Genomic DNA, 22,107 nt, shown 5'->3' with positions numbered 1-22,107 from the left:
CTTCGCTTCTCACGATCACAGCGAGAGTTGACTTTACCGCGCGAGACGCTCACATATGGACTTAAGTAGTTGGGCTTCTCATCGGAAATCCTGCGAGGAGGGGTTTGCTCCGCAGCTGCCTTCAGAGTAGAATTTTCTTGTTCTTTATCATCTTGATCTGGAAACCAATAATAATATCCCTGTCTCAAGTCAACCATGTGAATAATTCCTTGGGTCGATTGCTTGATCTGTGCTTTGTATCGGATCCGACCATAGTGTTGTTAACCCGAGCCCTTCCGCTCACTATACCTGAAGACGCCTACCACCCTACTTTCGAGGTGTCGCTAGATATAGGACCAACTGTATTGGATCGGTCGAGTAGGCTGCCCGAACGTGTCCGCTGCTTTCGTAAAGCCGAGTTTGCGAAGCTTAATAACCTCATTAGGGATTTTGATTGGTCCGCTTTGTACTAGTGCACTGATATCATAAAAGGCACAAACATTTTTTACAATGCTCTTGGCACATTTTTCGATTCTTGTGTCCCGCTTTCTTGTCCGACTAGATCTGGAAAACCCCCTTGGTTTACCAAAGAGTTATCCAGTCTAAAAAACTTAAAATCAAGACTTTATTAAAAATTTCAAGAAGTGGGTTCTCCTACTTCTCACTCTCGCTATGTATTAGCTCGGTCAAACTTTTCAGTTCTTAATGCTCAATGCTATAAGAACTACCTATCTCGATGCAGGATACGTTTTTCTCAGGACCCTAAACAGTTTTACAGCTTCGTAAACAGTAAGCGTAGAACGTCCGCACACCCATCCTCGCTATCATTTCGTAATACGTCGGCAAATAATGATCAGGCAATTGCCGATCTTTTTGCCCGATTCTTCCAAACCACCTATTCTGAGGAAAGCTACTCTGGTCATCCGTACCCATACGGTTTACCGAGGTCGAACGGCATTTTCAGTCCCTTGTTAAATGAATGTTCCCTACTTCATGATCTTCGACTAGTTAAGCCGGTGTTTTCACCGGGTCCAGACGGGGTTCCAGGTTGTGTACTCAGGTACTGCGCCGAGGCTCTGTGTGGACCTTTGCTTAAACTATTCACCCTATCCATTGATTCTTCTTGCTTCCCCCCGATCTGGAAGGAATCGTTTATAATTCCTCTCCATAAAAAAGGTAGCAAGTCTGATGCAAAAAATTATAGAGGTATAGCAAAGTTATCCGCTATTCCTAAAATGTTTGAGAGGGTTTTAACTCCGCACTTGCAACATCTCTGCAAGTCACTTATATCTCCAACTCAGCATGGATTTATAAGGCGGCGATCAACCACCACGAACTTGTTAGAGTTTACCTCTTTCATTATTAAAGGCTTTCAAGGTAACTTACAGACGGATGTTATTTACACCGACTTTAGTAAAGCATTCGACTCTGTAAACCATTCCCTTTTAGCGCATAAACTTGACCTTTTAGGGTTTCCGCCCAACCTCCTGAGATGGATTTCTAGCTATCTTTGTTCTAGGTCTCAAAGAGTCCTCTTCAAAAACTCCCTCTCTTTCCCAGTAAAGGTTTCTTCGGGAGTACCACAAGGCAGCCATCTAGGCCCCTTACTCTTCACACTCTTTATTAATGACTTACCTTCAGTATTAACATACTCTCGAGTACTTATGTATGCGGATGATGTTAAACTCTGTGTCCAGTACAAGGACATTTCATTTCATTCTCGCTTGCAATCCGATCTCAATAACTTTCAGTCATGGTGTTGTGCAAACTTGTTACACCTTAATGCCTCGAAATGCAAAGTTATGACATTTCATCGTTCTAGCCCTTTGTTGGCTCCTTACACCCTATTTGGTGGTTCTCTTGAGAGAATTACCCTGGTGGATGATCTGGGTGTTATGTTAGACCCCAAGTTAAAGTTTTCCGAACACATTTCTACCATGGTAAATAAGGCCATGAGCGTGCTTGGGTTTATAAAGAGGTGGTCAAAGGAATTTGACGACCCCTATATAACAAAGACTCTCTATACCTCGCTTGTTCGTCCGATCTTAGAATACGGCTCCTGTGTATGGTGCCCTCAGTACAAAGTACACCAGGACCGTATAGAATCAGTACAGAAAAACTTTTTACTCTTTGCTCTGCGGGGCCTTAACTGGGATGCGGGTGTAAAACTCCCATCTTACTCTAGTAGACTACTATTAGTAAACCTCCCATCCTTAGTTAACCGTAGAAAAATGCTTGGTGTGATATTTATGCACAACTTGATCGGGGGTGACATAGACAGCCCTGATCTGTTGAGCCGCATAAACTTCACGATTCCTATTAGACTGACTAGAAATTTTATACCGTTGTTCCTTCCACTTTGTAGATCGAATTATTCCTTGCATGAACCGTTTAGGGTCTTATGCTCGGATTATAATTCCCTCTACCATATTATATCCACCACTAATTCTCTTCCTCTTATTAAATTATTAATCCTTACACACCTTTCTATTAATTAGTAACTGTAGTGGTATTTGTACTTTGATTGCATGCTTAGTTTCTTAGTAAGTTTAGTACTAATTTTCCTCGAATGTTAGTCTAATAGCTATCTTTCTTGCATGTTCGCGTTTGGTTCGGCTACGCGCCGCGCGTCATGCGGCAGCGCCCCTCGGTCGGTTGGGCGGGAGGAGGGCTGCGTTTTGCCTGGGATCCGCGCGTAACAGCCTTCTGCTGGTGTCACACGGGCCACTTGACGGTGCAGTAACTGCATCGCCTCTTGAAAGATGCAGTCATTGCATGTCAACGTCCACACAAAAATATGTGTTCAGTGCTGATAGTCGTTGCTAGTATTCAACCGAAAGCAATTTTTTTTTTTTTTTTTTTTTTTTTTTTTTTTTTGGTTTTAAATCATCTCAAGGATGATCGGAATTTTGATCGTAGCACTGTAGCCACATTGATCAGATACTGGTGATGTAGTTTGGCGAGTTTGACAGGTCGGTTTATAAAAAAAAGAGGAAAATTACTTAACTGTTTTAGAAAATAAACTGAAATTACTTTATAACATGATGAAGAAAAAAGGGGTCAAAAGTTTAAGTCAGCAGTTTTGATGAAGATTGCCAGCTCTCTGAGATGTAGCGGCTCTTTTTTTTATTAATAATTGATGTAAATTGTTATAATATTTAAAGATTTTGAATTTCCTTCTGAGCCCGGCAAATCTTTGGCAATCGAAGATCAGGTGTTCGGCATATTCAGTTACATTGCACGTTTCGCAGATATTTGAGTCAATTGCTTTGATTCGGTGTAGGAAGACTTTGTCGTATGTGTGTCCCGTCATAAGTCTGTTAATGGTCTTGATGCTTTTAGCATTCCATTTAAGAGAAAAATGCCAGGGTTTACTGGGTATGTCTGGAAATATGTCTATGAGGCTGGATCCCTTCGTCCTACACTTCGTCCTGTAGTCCTCATTTAATTTGTATACTAAAAAGTTCCTAATTTCTCTTTGAGCCTCCTTGTAGCTTTTTTTTTATATTTATTGTAAACCCCTCACTTGTAGCAGCCTTTGCTGCTATGTCAGTCTTTTCGTTGATGGCCACACCCTTGTGACCAGGGACCCATAGAATGTCAAGTTTCTGAATGTCTGATTGGTTAATTATGTTGTGAATATCATTCACTAGGTACGAGTCTGTATTCTTATTTTTAATTAAATTAATAGCTCCTAATCCATCACTTAAAATCAAAGCCTTTTTGTAATTATATTTAAGACATAGTTCGCAGGCCTTTTTAAGGCCTACGAGTTCGGCACCTACTGAGGATAATCTGTTTTCTATTTTGTACTTGTGGATATTTCCACTAGGCCATTCTACTATTCCTATGCCACATGTACTTTCTGTAACTGAGGCATCTGTTGATAGAATGTTCCAGTCGTCCTTTCTGTACTTGTTCAGAATCTCATAAAATATAGTTTTTATACCCGATACTCAAAATGAGTATTGGGGTATATTAGATTTGTGGTAAAAGTGGATGTGTGTAACGTCCAGAAGGAATCGTTTCCGACCCCATAAAGTATATATATTCTTGATCAGCATCAATAGCCGAGTCGATTGGGCCCTGTCTGTCTGTCCGTCTGTCCGTCTGTCCGTCCGTCCGTCTGTCCGTCCCCTTCAGCGCCTAGTGCTCAAAGACTATAAGAGCTAGAGCAACGATGTTTTGGACCCAGACTTCTGTGATATGTCACTGCCACAAAAATATTTCACAACTTCGCCCCGCCCACTTCCGCCCCCACAAAAGACGAAAATCTGTGGCATCCACAATTTTAAAGATATGAGAAAACCAAAAACGGAGAATTGTAGAGAATGACCATATCTTTAAGACTGCGGAATCTGAATTGGATCGTATTATTATTATAGCCAGCATCAAGAAAACAATTTCATTTTTTTCGCGCCCTGTCTCTCTCTAACACACACGTAGCATAGGCGGCTTTGCTTAGAGTAAAACATTAGCGCCTAGATCTCAGAGACTACAAAAGCTAGAGCAACCAAATTTGGTATCCACACTCCTAATATATCGGACCGAGACGAGTTTCTTTCAAAATTTCGCCACACCCCCTTCCGCCCTCGCAAAGGACGAAAATCTGGGGATATTCAAAAATCTCAGAGACTATTAAGGCTAGAGTAACCAAATTTGGTATCCGCACTCCTGTTAGATCTTACTATAAAACGTGTATCTCAAAATTTCACCCCACCCCCTTCCGCCCACACAAAGGACGAAAATCTGTTGCATCCACAATATTGCACATTCGAGAAAACTAAAAACGCAGAATCATAGATAATGACCATATCTATCAGATTGCTGAATCTGGATCAGATCAGATCATTTTTATAGCCAATAGGAACAAATCAATTTGCAGTGGCTACGCAGCGCCCGACGTCACGCTCAGACTGATTTTCTGTCTCTCTCGCACGCACTCTTTGTCGTGTCGTTTAATATTAGCGGCGTCTGCCGGAGGAGAGCCATACTGCCTTAGTATCGGGTATAACTGTAGAGTTGCGGAGTCCGCAGCAACTCACAACGTTCCCCTCGTTTTTTTCCTTAATTTGATTGATTGATGTACTTAATTAAAAAAAAAATATAAAACAAGGCTTTGAAATTGAAACATAATTTTCAGAATTAAATAATACTATACATATAAACAAAAACGTAACTTTAAATAATAAATGATAGATAAACTACATAAACTCGGTGGATGGCCTAAGACGCGGATTGCGGCTCATTTTCTGCTGGGCCCTGGTCATCGCTAATAGTGCCTTCTTCGTAGGTGAATTTGAAGTGCCGTACATTTTTCTTTGTACTGAAAATAACTCCACGACTTTCACGCTTGCTGGTCCCTGGTTTTTTCAGAATCGACTGGCGTCCCTTATTGGGAGGAGGGGTATGATTAAGAGCGTTTTGTTCGGCTGCGGCCAATATAGCAGACTTGAGCAGAGTGTTGCCACCATTGGAAGAACGGCTCTCGCCTACAGACATGCGCAGGACGGTGCGAGCAGGAGAGAAGGACCGACGGTCGCGTACTACGATCACACGCTGAGTGCTGCTGCGAGTTGGAGTTTGCGGGGCATCGTCCGCTGATACCACATCCGCCTTAGCCTTTTTCATTTCAGCATGGGCCTTGCGGAGTAATTGCATCAAGTTACTGCTGGCCTTGACCTTGGGCTTAGCGTTTAAATTGTTGCCCAGCTTAGACTTTGGTTTGGCCACAGGCTTGGCTGGTATTTTCGATTCCTCAACTGCATCGGGGTCCTGCCAATTGTTCTGTTTCCATCGCTTCAAGTTATCAAAGCGCTTGTCAACATTCTCACTCTGGAGTCGCAGCATGTCCCACCACCCTTCCAGATCCTCTGCCTGGACGGGTTTCGTCTCCTCGCTGCCATCGTAGGGTCGATGGTTCTTGCCCGTAGCTCCCGCCTCGCAACGGTCAATCAGACCGCTGAACTGCATCAATTTCTTGGTAGAGAGCAAATTTGTCTGTCCAATGGCCACATTGATCATATCTATGCCGCCCGTCTCAACCAGATGCGCCTCATTCTCCTTGCTATAGGCTTCCCACTCGCTGCAGATATCTCGCAGTCGTCGAATCTCATTCTCCAGCTGTATGCGAAAGTAGAGCACCGACTCGAGGGCCCGCCGATTGGCAACAGGATACTCCTCACCGGGCAAATACATGCTGTTTCGCTTCTCACGATCACAGCGAGAGTTGACTTTACCGCGCGAGACGCTCACATATGGACTTAAGTAGTTGGGCTTCTCATCGGAAATCCTGCGAGGAGGGGTTTGCTCCGCAGCTGCCTTCAGAGTAGAATTTTCTTGTTCTTTATCATCTTGATCTGGAAACCAATAATATTACATTTTACTCCATTTTATTCCTGTTGTACTTACCCTTAGCCAGATATGGATCCAAGATCAAACTCTCTTCAGCTGCCGTTTTTATCAAAGAGTACCTAGAAAAGTCAAATTTCCGCTTCGCTTTCGAATCTCGGTGGCTGCTCATTGGACCCACTGGACTCAGATTTGAAATCTCACCCAAGGCTTCTATCATTTCTTGACTGCAATTGTTGGTCTTGCACTGCGTGAATGTGACCAGAGCAGGGAAACTTATCTTCTCTTCCAGCGGCGTATTGGGAGGCAGTGGGAGTTCAGTGGTCCCAGCCTCAACCAACTCTCTCATCAGCTCCGGCCGATTTCGAACATTCTTTTGAAGACCTACGTACTTGCTGACGTTGCTCTTGGCCTTCATTCTGGTCGACAATTGGCTGGCAAGCTTGTTTTTTATTGCCGGCCCTTTTGCTACTGCGGTCGACTTAAATTTTCCCGCAGCTCCCCCTCCGCCAACTCCTTGAATGGGCTTTGGTTTCACTGCTGGTATTTTTAAGGTGGGCTTACTCACGGCCGGCTTTTCGAATGGTTGCGTCCTCACATTTGGCAAATGAACAACCCCATTTGCAGAAGGTCCAACGACCAAATCTGCTGCCTTGGGCTTTGGGCCTGCTGTAGGCTTCAAGGGCAATGCACGTGAAGGTGTAGGCTTCACTGTGGCTGGCTGGACATTCCTTGCTGATGTTTGATGTTTCATGTTTGATGTTTGGGTCTTCACAGTGACCGGCTGAGGACGCGACGTTGCATGTTGCAGCTTTGCCATGGTTGCCGCAGGCTGAGCGCGCAATCTGGATGGATGACCCTGGGTACGCAATTGGGTTGCCAAAGGCTGTTTCCTCTCCGCTGCCGTCTGCGTACACTGAGTTTTTTTTGCCAAAACATATAAGGAGTGCCTTTTTGGCGGCACAAATGCCGGAGCGTTCTCCTGCTCTTTCTGGGGGTTTGTCGCAGGTTTAAGTGTTTCGGTTTTATATGTGAACATCTTTTGACCACGACGAGCAATTTGCTCGTTCTTTGTTTGTTCCTTCCTGGCAGCCTTCCAATCCACGAAGCGCTTTATGTAAAGGTCCCGGGTGGGGTTCCTCTGCTGCTGAGGCAGCTCTGGTTTTCGATTCTCCTTAGGAGGAGCGACATAGGTAAGGCGTGGCTGCGCCTCCTCTGAGGGCGGTATAGGTGCCGCACGCTTGACGGGAGTTGGACTAACACTAATAATGCGCTGTTTTGCAAGCGCCGCATTCTGTAGTTCCCGGTTCTGCTCATTGAAATTGCGTGGGCTGAAAGCAAGTGATTGCTGTTTATATAATTCCCTGTGGCGCTGCATTATGACGTCGAGCAGTAATTATTTAGGAGTTTAAAAAAAAAGGAGGGACGCTTCTTAAGAATGGCGCCTTTTCAGCGTGCCATACCGATGAAAAAACGAACTTAGCCCACTTAAGCCCCTTTATTTAAACTGGATAACAACTCGAGTTAGACCGCGGAAAATAATACTAATAATAATAATATTTACCTCTTTTTTACCTGGCAAGGAAACTTTTTTTGATAGATTGGGGACTTGGAATTTGTTTAACAATTTAATCTGGTATTTTGTATGCAGTTTTTTTAAAGGTAGTGCTTTTTTTACACAATAATTTTTAGCGGTATATTTTTCAAAATTTTCACTTTGAAATTTCGTGAAAATTCTAAACAAATCCAATAAGAATGACTAGCAAAAGTTGGCTACTATTTTAGAAAAATAATCTATCAATCGGATAAACTTCATGTTCAGCTATAAAGTCCTAGCAAGCTAATAATATCAAATCACAGAACGATTAGCCCATTGTATGCCAAAGGGGTATTTTAATATTGCACCGAAAATAGTGGAAATCGTGGATATAGTGGGTTTTTTTTTTGTGAGTAAAAGAAGGGATAGGAGGTATCTACAATGACTGTTTTAATAGAGAGGTCTTAAGTGGGTATATGTGGCATATTTCCGTATATTTTATCGCCAAGTCACTTAGTACACTAATTTTCTTGCCACAATGTCTGGTTCACACACCTTGCAAAATATAAAAATACTTTCCATAGTATTTTCCAGTATATTAAGGTTATGCACTCACATTGGCCAATGCCCCAATGTAGAAGTCGTGTAAAAATGCAATTTAGAGCCACATCGATTATTAATGCGGGAAATCATCGAAATCTTGATCACTTGCCATCAAAATCTCAATGTTTTCAAAAATATAAAAAAAGGAATGTAAAAATATGCATAACGGGGGTTTTTCACACTGGCGCTTCCATGGGGCTTATATGGAAAAGAACGGGCCAACAATTTTGAAAAGTACACATATTCCCCTTTATAAAAATGATTTTAATATGTAGCAAATGGGTAGTTACCATGTAAGGAAATAAACTTAGTGGAAATTGTTGACATTTTTTATTGAAACCTTATTTTATAAACAATTCCAATAAAGATGGTACTTAAAATTAGCCACTTTTATATAAAATTGATTAGATTATCGGTTAAAAATATGTGTTCAGTGCTGATAGTCGTTGCTAGCTAGTATTCAACCAAAAGCAATTTTTTTTTTTTTTTTTTTTTTTTTTTTTTTGGTTTTAAATCATCTCAAGGATGATCGGAATTTTGATCGTAGCACTGTAGCCACATTGATCAGATACTGGTGATGTAGTTTGGCGAGTTTGACAGGTCGGTATATAAAAAAAAAAGAGGAAAATTACTTAACTGTTTTAGAAAATAAACTGAAATTACTTTATAACATGATGAAGAAAAAAGGGGTCAAAAGTTTAAGTAAGCAGTTTTGATGAAGATTGCCAGCTCTCTGAGATGTAGCGGCTCTTTTTTTTATTAATAATTGATGTAAATTGTTATAATATTTAAAGGTTTTGAATTTCCTTCTGAGCCCGGCAAATCTTTGGCAATCGAAGATCAGGTGTTCGGCATATTCAGTTACATTGCACGTTTCGCAGATATTTGAGTCAATTGCTTTGATTCTGTGTAGGAAGACTTTGTCGTATGTGTGTCCCGTCATAAGTCTGTTAATGGTCTTGATGCTTTTAGCATTCCATTTAAGAGAAAAATGCCAGGGTTTACTGGGTATGTCTGGAAATATGTCTATGAGGCTGGATCCCTTCGTCCTACACTTCGTCCTGTAGTCCTCATTCCATTTGTATACTAAAAAGTTCCTAATTTCTCTTTGAGCCTCCTTGTAGCTGTATTTTATATTTATTGTAAACCCCTCACTTGTAGCAGCCTTTGCTGCTATGTCAGTCTTTTCGTTGATGGCCACACCCTTGTGACCAGGGACCCATAGAATGTCAAGTTTCTGAATGTCTGATTGGTTAATTATGTTGTGAATATCATTCACTAGGTACGAGTCTGTATTCTTATTTTTAATTAAATTAATAGCTCCTAATCCATCACTTAAAATCAAAGCCTTTTTGTAATTATATTTAAGACATAGTTCGCAGGCCTTTTTAAGGCCTACGAGTTCGGCACCTACTGAGGATAATCTGTTTTCTATTTTGTACTTGTGGATATTTCCACTAGGCCATTCTACTATTCCTATGCCACATGTACTTTCTGTAACTGAGGCATCTGTTGATAGAATGTTCCAGTCGTCCTTTCTGTACTTGTTCAGAATCTCGTAAAATATAGTTTTTATACCCGATACTCAAAATGAGTATTGGGGTATATTAGATTTGTGGTAAAAGTGGATGTGTGTAACGTCCAGAAGGAATCGTTTCCGACCCCATAAAGTATATATATTCTTGATCAGCATCAATAGCCGAGTCGATTGAGCCCTGTCTGTCTGTCCGTCTGTCCGTCCGTCCGTCTGTCCGTCCCCTTCAGCGCCTAGTGCTCAATGACTATAAGAGCTAGAGCAACGATGTTTTGGACCCAGACTTCTGTGATATGTCACTGCTTCAAAAATATTTCAAAACTTCGCCCCGACCACTTCCGCCCCCACAAAGGACGAAAATCTGTGGCATCCACAATTTTAAAGATATGAGAAAACCAAAAACGTAGAATTGTAGAAAATGACCATATCTTTAAGACTGCGGAATCTGAATTGGATCGTATTATTATTATAGCCAGCATCAAGAAAACAATTTCATTTCATTTCATTTCATTTTTTTCTCGCCCTGTCTCTCTCTAACACACACGTAGCATAGGCGGCTTTGCTTAGAGTAAAACATTAGCGCCTAGATCTCAGAGACTACAAAAGCTAGAGCAACCAAATTTGGTATCCACACTCCTAATATATCGGACCGAGACGAGTTTGTTTCAAAATTTCGCCACACCCCCTTCCGCCCCCGCAAAGGACGAAAATCTGGGGATATTCAAAAATCTCAGAGAATATTAAGGCTAGAGTAACCAAATTTGGTATCCGCACTCCTGTTAGATCTTACTATAAAACGTGTATCTCAAAATTTCGCCCCACCCCCTTCCGCCCACACAAAGGACGAAAATCTGTTGCATCCACAATATTGAGGATACGAGAAAACTAAAAACGCAGAATCATAGATAATGACCATATCTATCAGATTGCTGAATCTGGATCAGATCAGATCATTTTTATAGCCAATAGGAACAAATCAATTTGCAGTGGCTACGCAGCGCCCGACGTCACGCTCAGACTGATTTTCTGTCTCTCTCGCACGCACTCTTTGTCGTGTCGTTTAATATTAGCGGCGTCTGCCGGAGGAGAGCCATACTGACTTAGTATCGGGTATAACTGTAGAGTTGCGGTGTCCGCAGCAACTCACAACGTTCCCCTCGTTTTTTTCCTTTATTTGATTGATTGATGTACTTAATTAAAAAAAAAAATATAAAACAAGGCTTTGAAATTTGTGACGCCCAGCGCCAGGAAGACCAAGCGCCGGCGCCACAAACACCACAACAATATCGCTAGAAACACCAAGACAAGCCATGAAGACTATAAAATAAGTATTAGTAGGATAAGTAGAACATAAGCTACAAATACATGAAGACCTGCCACATAAGAAATAAATATAAATTAACAAACAATAAAAGATACATAAATCCAACCACAGCTGATCACCACCAATGGGCCCGTAGCACAGCCCCCACGGTCTCACCCACAGCTGACTGCCCCAAGTGTGACCATAACCCAAGCTCCAACGGGCACACTATCAGCCGATCTGTACAAACGCGTTAGGGACCCCTCAGCACAACGCGCTAGGGACAGACCGTACGATCAGCTGCTTTTCGGAAATAAAAGGAGCTCCGCCAGAGCGATCAGCATCAGTTCGGCTCCGGCCCGTGGAGAGGTAAGCATCAGTAGCAGCCACCAGCAGCCCCAGCGATCCTCCTATCCTCCTCGGAGCGCATTAAACCTCCGCCACCTTTCCCCTCGGAGCGCATTAACCCTCCGCAACATTATTTCTCCTCGGAGCGCATTCACCCTCCGCACCCTGATTTCTCCACGGAGCGCATTCACCCTCCGCAACATTATTTCTCCTCGGAGCGCATTCACCCTCCGCAACATTATTTCTCCTCGGAGCGCATTCACCCTCCGCAACATTATTTCTCCTCGGAGCGCATTCACCCTCCGCAACATTATTTCTCCTCGGAGCGCATTCACCCTCCGCACCCTGATTTCTCCTCGGAGCGCATTCACCCTCCGCAACTTTATTTCTCCTCGGAGCGCTTTCACCCTCCGCAACATTATTTCTCCTCGGAGCGCATTAACCCTCCGCAACATTATTTCTCCTCGGAGCGCATAAATCCTCCGCAACATTATTTATCCTCGGAGCGCATTAACCCTCCGCAACATTATTCCTCCTCGGAGCGCATTCCCCCTCCGCAACATTATTCCTCCTCGGAGCGCATTAACCCTCCGCAACATTATTTCTCCTCGGAGCGCATTCACCCTCCGCAACATTCTTCCCCTCGGAGCGCATTAGCCCTCCGCGACCTCAACCGACACCGACCAGAAGACTACCAGGACCGAAGGACGACCCCGAAGGAAGAGCCGGCAGAAAAACACCCGCGCCACTACCAAACTTTGTACCTTTAAGAACAATAAAAATAACTCTATCTCTTTTATTACCGCTCAAAGCCCGCCTTATTCTTGAACCACGAGACTCTCTTTCAGCTACCACACCCAGAGATCAAACAAATTTCTGTGGAACCCGGCTCGACGAGCATACCCCGGCCGAAGCGCCGTCACAGTGGCGCCCGAGCAGGTTGTGGTAGCATAAGAAGCATAATCTCAAAGGTCAAGATGGCAAAACAATGGATAAACCAAGCAACGAAACTGGAGTTACAAAACTATTGCGAGGAATTCGGATTGGAGAAACTGGATGGACTAGAAACCCAAAAGAAACAACTACTACAATTTTCGGAGAGAACAGACCTCCCAATACATATTCGAGAGAGGCTAGAACAACTAGCAAATACCCAAACACGAGGGAGAAGCCCGAGAACCAAGAGCCCAAGGCAACAATCACCAAAAGGAGTACCACAAAAACCAACAGTGGAAGAGAGCCAAGGGGAGACCAGGACAGGCAGGAAGAAATAGCTATTTCCAAAACAGATAAAGAAAGGATCACCAGAAGCAGTAGCGATAATAGAAAAAATACGCAAGTGGGAACTGATCTTTACAGGAAAAGGAGGGCTGCTAGAATTCCTGAGCAGGATGGAGGAATTAGCAGAAACCTACGGGGTAGAACCGGACCACCTCTTATTCGCAATGCCGATAATTCTGGAAGAAAGCGCACTAGACTGGTGGCACACAAAGCCAGCGCCAGCGCCATCATGGAAGGATGCAAAGGTCGGACTAAAAGAGAACTTCATATCCCCAGATACCAAGAGGAGCTTGCAAAACAAGTGGCAGAGCGAAAACAAGCGGAAATAGAACCAGTTCGAGACTTCTGCTGGACCTGCAACAAACAAGGAGTACGCACAATAGACTGCTGCAGAAAACAACCGGAAAACACACAGGGCGCAGGACCAACCCGCGAATCTCCTGTGGCCCAAAACCAGCTGAGCGGGACAACACACAACTAATATTTAACAAGAACCAACTTTTAGGACGGGCCAGGATTGGATCACAACTGATGGATGTAATCATCGATACAGGGGCAGCAAGATGCATGATAAACGAAAGGGCGGCCGAAAAACTAAAAGAAGAAGGCATCGAAGGAGTGGAAAACAGATTAATCCGTCTCGCGGATGGGAGCACTCGGAGAACAACACGGAGAATCCAACTAACAGTAGAACTAGGGGGAAAAGAGACCACCCAATCATTCCTAATCATGACAGGGGTACACCCCCATACTAGGGATGGAATTTTTAAAGGATGCAGGCACATCAATAACGTGCGGAGAAGCCACAGTAAACTTCAACGGGGAACCAAACCCAAAGAGAAAGGAGGAAAGCGCAAGAAATTCAGTAACAGAGCCGACGGACGAAGAAATCGAAAAATGGATTAAAACGGAGGTACAAAAATCCAACACTCTGGAAGGGGTGAGCAATGTTACGAAACATCGGATATTTCTGAAGGATGACAGACCAGTCAAACAGAGGTATTACCCAAGAAACCCAGCGCAAATGGAAATCATCAACAAAGAGATCAGCGAACTCATAAATCAAGCCCATACAGCTCGCCGATTGTTCTCATAAAAAAGAAAACCGGAGATTGGAGGGACTGCGTGGACTACCGACTGTTAAACGAAAAAACAGGATGCATACCCATTACCACGGATGGACTTTATTCTAAATCAGCTTAAAGAGGCTAAATACATTAGCACGCTCGACTTAAAGTCAGGGTATTGGCAAATCCCTATGGAAAAACAGAGCCGACACTACACAGCCTTTACAGCTCCCGGGCGAGGATTGTACCAATGGAAGGTCATGCCATTCGGACTCACAACAGCACCTGCTACGTTCCAAAGAGCCCTAGACTCGGTAATCGGACCGGACATGGAACCATTCGTTTTCGCATACCTAGACGACATAATCGTAATTGGGCGGACGAAAGTTGAACACATGCAGAAACTACAAACGGTATTCGAACGACTACGGACAGCAAACCTACGCATTAACGCAGCAAAATGTCACTTTTTCCAAAAGAAACTTAAATACCTAGGACACATGGTGAGCGAGGAAGGAATACACACAGACCCAGATAAAGTGGCGGCCATTAAAGAACTCACCGCACCAACTACACTGAAACAGCTGCACAGTTTTTTGGGCCTGGCATCTTGGTACCGCAGATTCGTACCAGCGTACACCGAACGAGCAAAAGCTCTACAAGACCTATTAAAAAAGGGGCAAAAATTTGAGTGGGGCGAAGCACAAGAGAACAGCTTCCAAGACCTAAAACACCTAAAGCTGTGTCTAACGGAAGCACCAATATTAGCATGCCCGGACTTCAGAAAAACATTCATACTGCAAACAGACGCAAGCGACTGCGGCCTAGGAGCGGTGTTGACCCAGGAAGATGCGGACGGAGAACATGTAATTTCCTACGCAAGCCGCAAGCTCAAAAGCGAGGAAACGAAATACTCCGCAACGGAAAAAGAATGCCTAGCCATCTACTGGGGTATACACAAGATGAGGATGTACCTGGAAGGCTACCAATTTATCGTAATTACAGATCACTTAGCCCTCAAATGGTTAAGTTCAGTAAAGCCCATCCGGACGAGTAGCAAGATGGGCATTGGGACTGCAACCATTCTCATTCGAAATACGATATCGGAAAGGCAAGCTGAACGCAGTGGCGGACTCCCCCGCTTACCACGCGAAGAAACCCGAATAGCAGAAATCGTAGAATGCGCTTGGTATCAAAACAAATGGAACCAAGTAGAGATAACACCAAAAGAAGCTACGGATTATACCATAAAACACGGAAGATTATACCGACACATACCAAGCCAAAACGACGAAGACGATCAACCCTGGAAACTGTGCGTTCCAAAACAAGAGAGACAGAGGGTACTAACCGAAAATCACACAAACCCAACAGCCGGACATCTCGGGATCAGACGCACGAAAATCAGAATAAGGCAGCGATACTTTTGGCCAGGGCTAAGCAGAGACGTAACACGATTCGTACGAACATGCGAAAGCTGCCAAAAATTTAAGGTATCGCAACAAGCAGCGGCAGGCAAAATGCTGACCAAAATCGCAAACGCACCATGGGAAACAATATGCGTCGATTTCGTGGGACCACTACCAAGATCGCCGCACGGAAACACCGCACTAATCGTGTTTATCGATAAATTTTCGAAATGGGTGGAGGTCACACCGACAAGAAGCGCAACAGCTGACGCATTCCTAAAGGCGTTCAGAGAAAAAATACTGGCGAGGGGAGGTGCACCAAAGCGAGTGATCTCAGACAACGGCGTACAATTTACAAGCAGAAAGACGAAACAGGTAATGAAAAAGTGGGGCATCACCCAACAATTCACGGCACCATACACACCACAAGAAAACCCAACCGAACGAGCGAACCGAACACTAAAGACGATGATCGCACAATTCGCGGGAGGGAAACACAACAAATGGGACGAACAACTACCAGAACTAACCCTAGCGATAAATAGCAGCAAGTCAGAAGCAACAGGGTTTAGTCCAGCATACCTGATATTCGGGAGAGAACTTAGATTGCCGGGCAACCTATTCGACGAGGTAACACTAGGGTCAGGGTTCAACAATCAAACAAACCAGGAAAACACCGACAAACGAAAACAAACAGAAACAATAGCCAGGCAAAACATGGAAGAAGCAGCAGCAAAACAAGCAAGACATTACAATTTGCGAAAGCGAGCATGGAAGCCAAAAAGAGGGGACTTAGTATGGGTACGAACGCACCCACTATCGAAAAAAATCGACAAGACAACAGCGAAACTAGAACCGAAATACACCGGTCCGTGCAAGGTACTCGAACTAACCTCTCCAGTGATCATAACAGTACAAGATACGACAACGAACAAAAAACTACGGGCACACGTCTCACAACTAAAACCAGCAAAAATAGAGGAAGCAAACACAATAACGATGCCCTCTCTCTACCTTTTCAGACAGATGGAAAATAATGAAGATAAATTCAACATTTCGGCCCGGAAATTCAAAGAAAGGATGGCACAGGCCAGCCACAAAAACCGAGCGGCAAAACTACTATCGGCCGCCCCCCACTCAGCTCACGGATGAAAGTATCAGGAACAAAGGTGTCAGCACCAAGGAAAACAGCAACAAACAAAACGATGGAAACCACGGCAGGACAGCGCGAGACTCGAGGAGAACAAGTAGCAACGCACAATGAAGTAATCCCAACAAAAAAGAGGATCAGCTGGGCAAACCAGGCCAACCTACAGGAACAAACGGCACGAAGAATCAGCGAACAACAAGGCCCGGAACTTTCCTGGGCAAAACAAGTGGAAGACGAAGAGTCCGACCGGGACGTGCTAGACCTAAACCCCGAGCGGCCAACACCAGAACCGGAAACCCAGAAACCCATCCAGAGAGGCACCATCCCGGGCGAATGGGAGGTCCCGGAAAAATTCGAACTAGCGACCACGGCGATCGAACTAGTCAAAGCAAAACTCCACGACCGCCCAAAACACACTCTACGACGGTTCAAACTACGGAACGAGAAACAGGAGGCGTGTTGGGTGAAGATCGGCCGAGCTGGAGATGTCCGCATCAGCACATGGTTCCAAACAAAGTCAATTGGCGACGCTCCACTGGGAAAGGAGGGGGGAGTGTGACGCCCAGCGCCAGGAAGACCAAGCGCCGGCGCCACAAACACCACAAAAATATCACTAAAAACACCAAGACAAGCCATGAAGACTATAAAATAAGTATTAGTAGGATAAGTAGAACATAAGCTACAAATACATGAAGACCTGCCACATAAGAAATAAATATAAATAAACAAACAATAAAAGATACATAAAACCAACCACAGCTGATCACCACCAATGGACCCGTAGCACAGCCCCCACGGTCTCACCCAAAGCTGACTGCCCCAAGTGTGACCATAACCCAAGCTCCAACGAGCACACTATCAGCCGATCTGTACAAACTCGTTAGGGACCCCTCAGCACAACGCGCTAGGGACAGACCGTACGATCAGCTGCTTTTCGGAAATAAAAGGGGCTCCGCCAGAGCGATCAGCATCAGTTCGGCTCCGGCCCGTGGAGAGGTAAGCATCAGTAGCAGCCACCAGCAGCCCCAGCGATCCTCCTATCCTCCTCGGAGCGCATTAAACCTCCGCCACCTTTCCCCTCGGAGCGCATTAACCCTCCGCAACATTATTTCTCCTCGGAGCGCATTCACACTCCGCACCCTGATTTCTCCCCGGAGCGCATTCACCGTCCGCAACATTATTTCTCCTCGGAGCGCATTCACCCTCCGCAACATTATTTCTCCTCGGAGCGCATTCACCCTCCGCAACATTATTTCTCCTCGGAGCGCATTCACCCTCCGCAACATTATTTCTCCTCGGAGCGCATTCACCCTCCGCAACATTATTTCTCCTCGGAGCGCATTCACCCTCCGCAACATTATTTCTCCTCGGAGCGCATTCACCCTCCGCAACATTATTTCTCCTCGGAGCGCATTCACCCTCCGCAACATCATTTCTCCTCGGAGCGCATTCACCCTCCGCAACATTATTTCTCCTCGGAGCGCATTAACCCTCCGCAACATTATTTCTCCTCGGAGCGCATTCACCCTCCGCAACATTCTTCCCCTCGGAGCGCATTAGACCTCCGCGACCTCAACCGACACCGACCAGAAGACTACCAGGACCGAAGGACGACCCCGAAGGAAGAGCCGGCAGAAAAACACCCGCGCCACTACCAAACTTTGTACCTTTAAGAACAATAAAAATAACTCTATCTCTTTTATTACCGCTCAAAGCCCGCCTTATTCTTGAACCACGAGACTCTCTTTCAGCTACCACACCCAGAGATCAAACAAATTTCTGTGGAACCCGGCTCGACGAGCATACCCCGGCCGAAGCGCCGTCACAGTGGCGCCCGAGCAGGTTGTGGTAGCATAAGAAGCATAATCTCAAAGGTCAAGATGGCAAAACAATGGATAAACCAAGCAACGAAACTGGAGTTACAAAACTATTGCGAGGAATTCGGATTGGAGAAACTGGATGGACTAGAAACCCAAAAGAAACAACTACTACAATTTTCGGAGAGAACAGACCTCCCAATACATATTCGAGAGAGGCTAGAACAACTAGCAAATACCCAAACACGAGGGAGAAGCCCGAGAACCAAGAGCCCAAGGCAACAATCACCAAAAGGAGTACCACAAAAACCAACAGTGGAAGAGAGCCAAGGGGAGACCAGGACAGGCAGGAAGAAATAGCTATTTCCAAAACAGATAAAGAAAGGATCACCAGAAGCAGTAGCGATAATAGAAAAAATACGCAAGTGGGAACTGATCTTTACAGGAAAAGGAGGGCTGCTAGAATTCCTGAGCAGGATGGAGGAATTAGCAGAAACCTACGGGGTAGAACCGGACCACCTCTTATTCGCAATGCCGATAATTCTGGAAGAAAGCGCACTAGACTGGTGGCACACAAAGCCAGCGCCAGCGCCATCATGGAAGGATGCAAAGGTCGGACTAAAAGAGAACTTCATATCCCCAGATACCAAGAGGAGCTTGCAAAACAAGTGGCAGAGCGAAAACAAGCGGAAATAGAACCAGTTCGAGACTTCTGCTGGACCTGCAACAAACAAGGAGTACGCACAATAGACTGCTGCAGAAAACAACCGGAAAACACACAGGGCGCAGGACCAACCCGCGAATCTCCTGTGGCCCAAAACCAGCTGAGCGGGACAACACACAACTAATATTTAACAAGAACCAACTTTTAGGACGGGCCAGGATTGGATCACAACTGATGGATGTAATCATCGATACAGGGGCAGCAAGATGCATGATAAACGAAAGGGCGGCCGAAAAACTAAAAGAAGAAGGCATCGAAGGAGTGGAAAACAGATTAATCCGTCTCGCGGATGGGAGCACTCGGAGAACAACACGGAGAATCCAACTAACAGTAGAACTAGGGGGAAAAGAGACCACCCAATCATTCCTAATCATGACAGGGGTACACCCCCATACTAGGGATGGAATTTTTAAAGGATGCAGGCACATCAATAACGTGCGGAGAAGCCACAGTAAACTTCAACGGGGAACCAAACCCAAAGAGAAAGGAGGAAAGCGCAAGAAATTCAGTAACAGAGCCGACGGACGAAGAAATCGAAAAATGGATTAAAACGGAGGTACAAAAATCCAACACTCTGGAAGGGGTGAGCAATGTTACGAAACATCGGATATTTCTGAAGGATGACAGACCAGTCAAACAGAGGTATTACCCAAGAAACCCAGCGCAAATGGAAATCATCAACAAAGAGATCAGCGAACTCATAAATCAAGCCCATACAGCTCGCCGATTGTTCTCATAAAAAAGAAAACCGGAGATTGGAGGGACTGCGTGGACTACCGACTGTTAAACGAAAAAACAGGATGCATACCCATTACCACGGATGGACTTTATTCTAAATCAGCTTAAAGAGGCTAAATACATTAGCACGCTCGACTTAAAGTCAGGGTATTGGCAAATCCCTATGGAAAAACAGAGCCGACACTACACAGCCTTTACAGCTCCCGGGCGAGGATTGTACCAATGGAAGGTCATGCCATTCGGACTCACAACAGCACCTGCTACGTTCCAAAGAGCCCTAGACTCGGTAATCGGACCGGACATGGAACCATTCGTTTTCGCATACCTAGACGACATAATCGTAATTGGGCGGACGAAAGTTGAACACATGCAGAAACTACAAACGGTATTCGAACGACTACGGACAGCAAACCTACGCATTAACGCAGCAAAATGTCACTTTTTCCAAAAGAAACTTAAATACCTAGGACACATGGTGAGCGAGGAAGGAATACACACAGACCCAGATAAAGTGGCGGCCATTAAAGAACTCACCGCACCAACTACACTGAAACAGCTGCACAGTTTTTTGGGCCTGGCATCTTGGTACCGCAGATTCGTACCAGCGTACACCGAACGAGCAAAAGCTCTACAAGACCTATTAAAAAAGGGGCAAAAATTTGAGTGGGGCGAAGCACAAGAGAACAGCTTCCAAGACCTAAAACACCTAAAGCTGTGTCTAACGGAAGCACCAATATTAGCATGCCCGGACTTCAGAAAAACATTCATACTGCAAACAGACGCAAGCGACTGCGGCCTAGGAGCGGTGTTGACCCAGGAAGATGCGGACGGAGAACATGTAATTTCCTACGCAAGCCGCAAGCTCAAAAGCGAGGAAACGAAATACTCCGCAACGGAAAAAGAATGCCTAGCCATCTACTGGGGTATACACAAGATGAGGATGTACCTGGAAGGCTACCAATTTATCGTAATTACAGATCACTTAGCCCTCAAATGGTTAAGTTCAGTAAAGCCCATCCGGACGAGTAGCAAGATGGGCATTGGGACTGCAACCATTCTCATTCGAAATACGATATCGGAAAGGCAAGCTGAACGCAGTGGCGGACTCCCCCGCTTACCACGCGAAGAAACCCGAATAGCAGAAATCGTAGAATGCGCTTGGTATCAAAACAAATGGAACCAAGTAGAGATAACACCAAAAGAAGCTACGGATTATACCATAAAACACGGAAGATTATACCGACACATACCAAGCCAAAACGACGAAGACGATCAACCCTGGAAACTGTGCGTTCCAAAACAAGAGAGACAGAGGGTACTAACCGAAAATCACACAAACCCAACAGCCGGACATCTCGGGATCAGACGCACGAAAATCAGAATAAGGCAGCGATACTTTTGGCCAGGGCTAAGCAGAGACGTAACACGATTCGTACGAACATGCGAAAGCTGCCAAAAATTTAAGGTATCGCAACAAGCAGCGGCAGGCAAAATGCTGACCAAAATCGCAAACGCACCATGGGAAACAATATGCGTCGATTTCGTGGGACCACTACCAAGATCGCCGCACGGAAACACCGCACTAATCGTGTTTATCGATAAATTTTCGAAATGGGTGGAGGTCACACCGACAAGAAGCGCAACAGCTGACGCATTCCTAAAGGCGTTCAGAGAAAAAATACTGGCGAGGGGAGGTGCACCAAAGCGAGTGATCTCAGACAACGGCGTACAATTTACAAGCAGAAAGACGAAACAGGTAATGAAAAAGTGGGGCATCACCCAACAATTCACGGCACCATACACACCACAAGAAAACCCAACCGAACGAGCGAACCGAACACTAAAGACGATGATCGCACAATTCGCGGGAGGGAAACACAACAAATGGGACGAACAACTACCAGAACTAACCCTAGCGATAAATAGCAGCAAGTCAGAAGCAACAGGGTTTAGTCCAGCATACCTGATATTCGGGAGAGAACTTAGATTGCCGGGCAACCTATTCGACGAGGTAACACTAGGGTCAGGGTTCAACAATCAAACAAACCAGGAAAACACCGACAAACGAAAACAAACAGAAACAATAGCCAGGCAAAACATGGAAGAAGCAGCAGCAAAACAAGCAAGACATTACAATTTGCGAAAGCGAGCATGGAAGCCAAAAAGAGGGGACTTAGTATGGGTACGAACGCACCCACTATCGAAAAAAATCGACAAGACAACAGCGAAACTAGAACCGAAATACACCGGTCCGTGCAAGGTACTC

The 22,107-nt window shown here is 44.9% G+C and overlaps 1 protein-coding gene across 3 annotated transcripts; it reads right to left on the bottom strand.

Annotated features, from left to right (window-relative positions):
• Window positions 1-5,097: 5,097 nt before the first annotated feature.
• Window positions 5,098-8,029, bottom strand: LOC117191120 (guanylate kinase-associated protein mars-like). 3 transcript variants are annotated; one of them, XM_033396081.1, is made up of 3 exons: window positions 7,895-8,029; window positions 6,391-7,720; window positions 5,098-6,338 (listed from the first exon to the last, which is right to left on the bottom strand). In XM_033396081.1, the coding sequence occupies exons 2-3, from the start codon at window positions 7,706-7,708 to the stop codon at window positions 5,206-5,208; spliced, it is 2,451 nt and encodes an 816-aa protein (XP_033251972.1). In that variant the 5' UTR covers window positions 7,709-7,720; window positions 7,895-8,029; the 3' UTR covers window positions 5,098-5,205. The 3 variants fall into 3 exon arrangements, with proteins under 3 accessions (XP_033251972.1, XP_033251971.1, XP_033251973.1); XM_033396080.1 differs by having other exon boundaries at window positions 6,391-7,837; window positions 7,895-8,028; XM_033396082.1 differs by having other exon boundaries at window positions 5,098-6,332; window positions 6,391-7,837; window positions 7,895-8,028.
• Window positions 8,030-22,107: the final 14,078 nt, after the last annotated feature.

Source organism: Drosophila miranda (genome assembly GCF_003369915.1).
Source record: "Drosophila miranda strain MSH22 chromosome Y unlocalized genomic scaffold, D.miranda_PacBio2.1 Contig_Y1_pilon, whole genome shotgun sequence".
Taxonomy (NCBI): Eukaryota; Metazoa; Arthropoda; class Insecta; order Diptera; family Drosophilidae; genus Drosophila; species Drosophila miranda.
This window is presented reverse-complemented; position numbering and strand designations above follow the sequence as displayed.

What these genes read in the sequence shown, in the direction of transcription:
- LOC117191120 (XM_033396081.1), bottom strand. Translation starts at nt 7,708, where the DNA reads ATGCAGCGCCACAGGGAATTATATAAACAGCAATCACTTGCTTTCAGC. An exon ending in GGATCCATATCTGGCTAAGG is followed by an intron (nt 6,339 to 6,390) that starts GTAAGTACAACA and finishes ATTGGTTTCCAG; the next exon opens with ATCAAGATGATAAAGAACAA.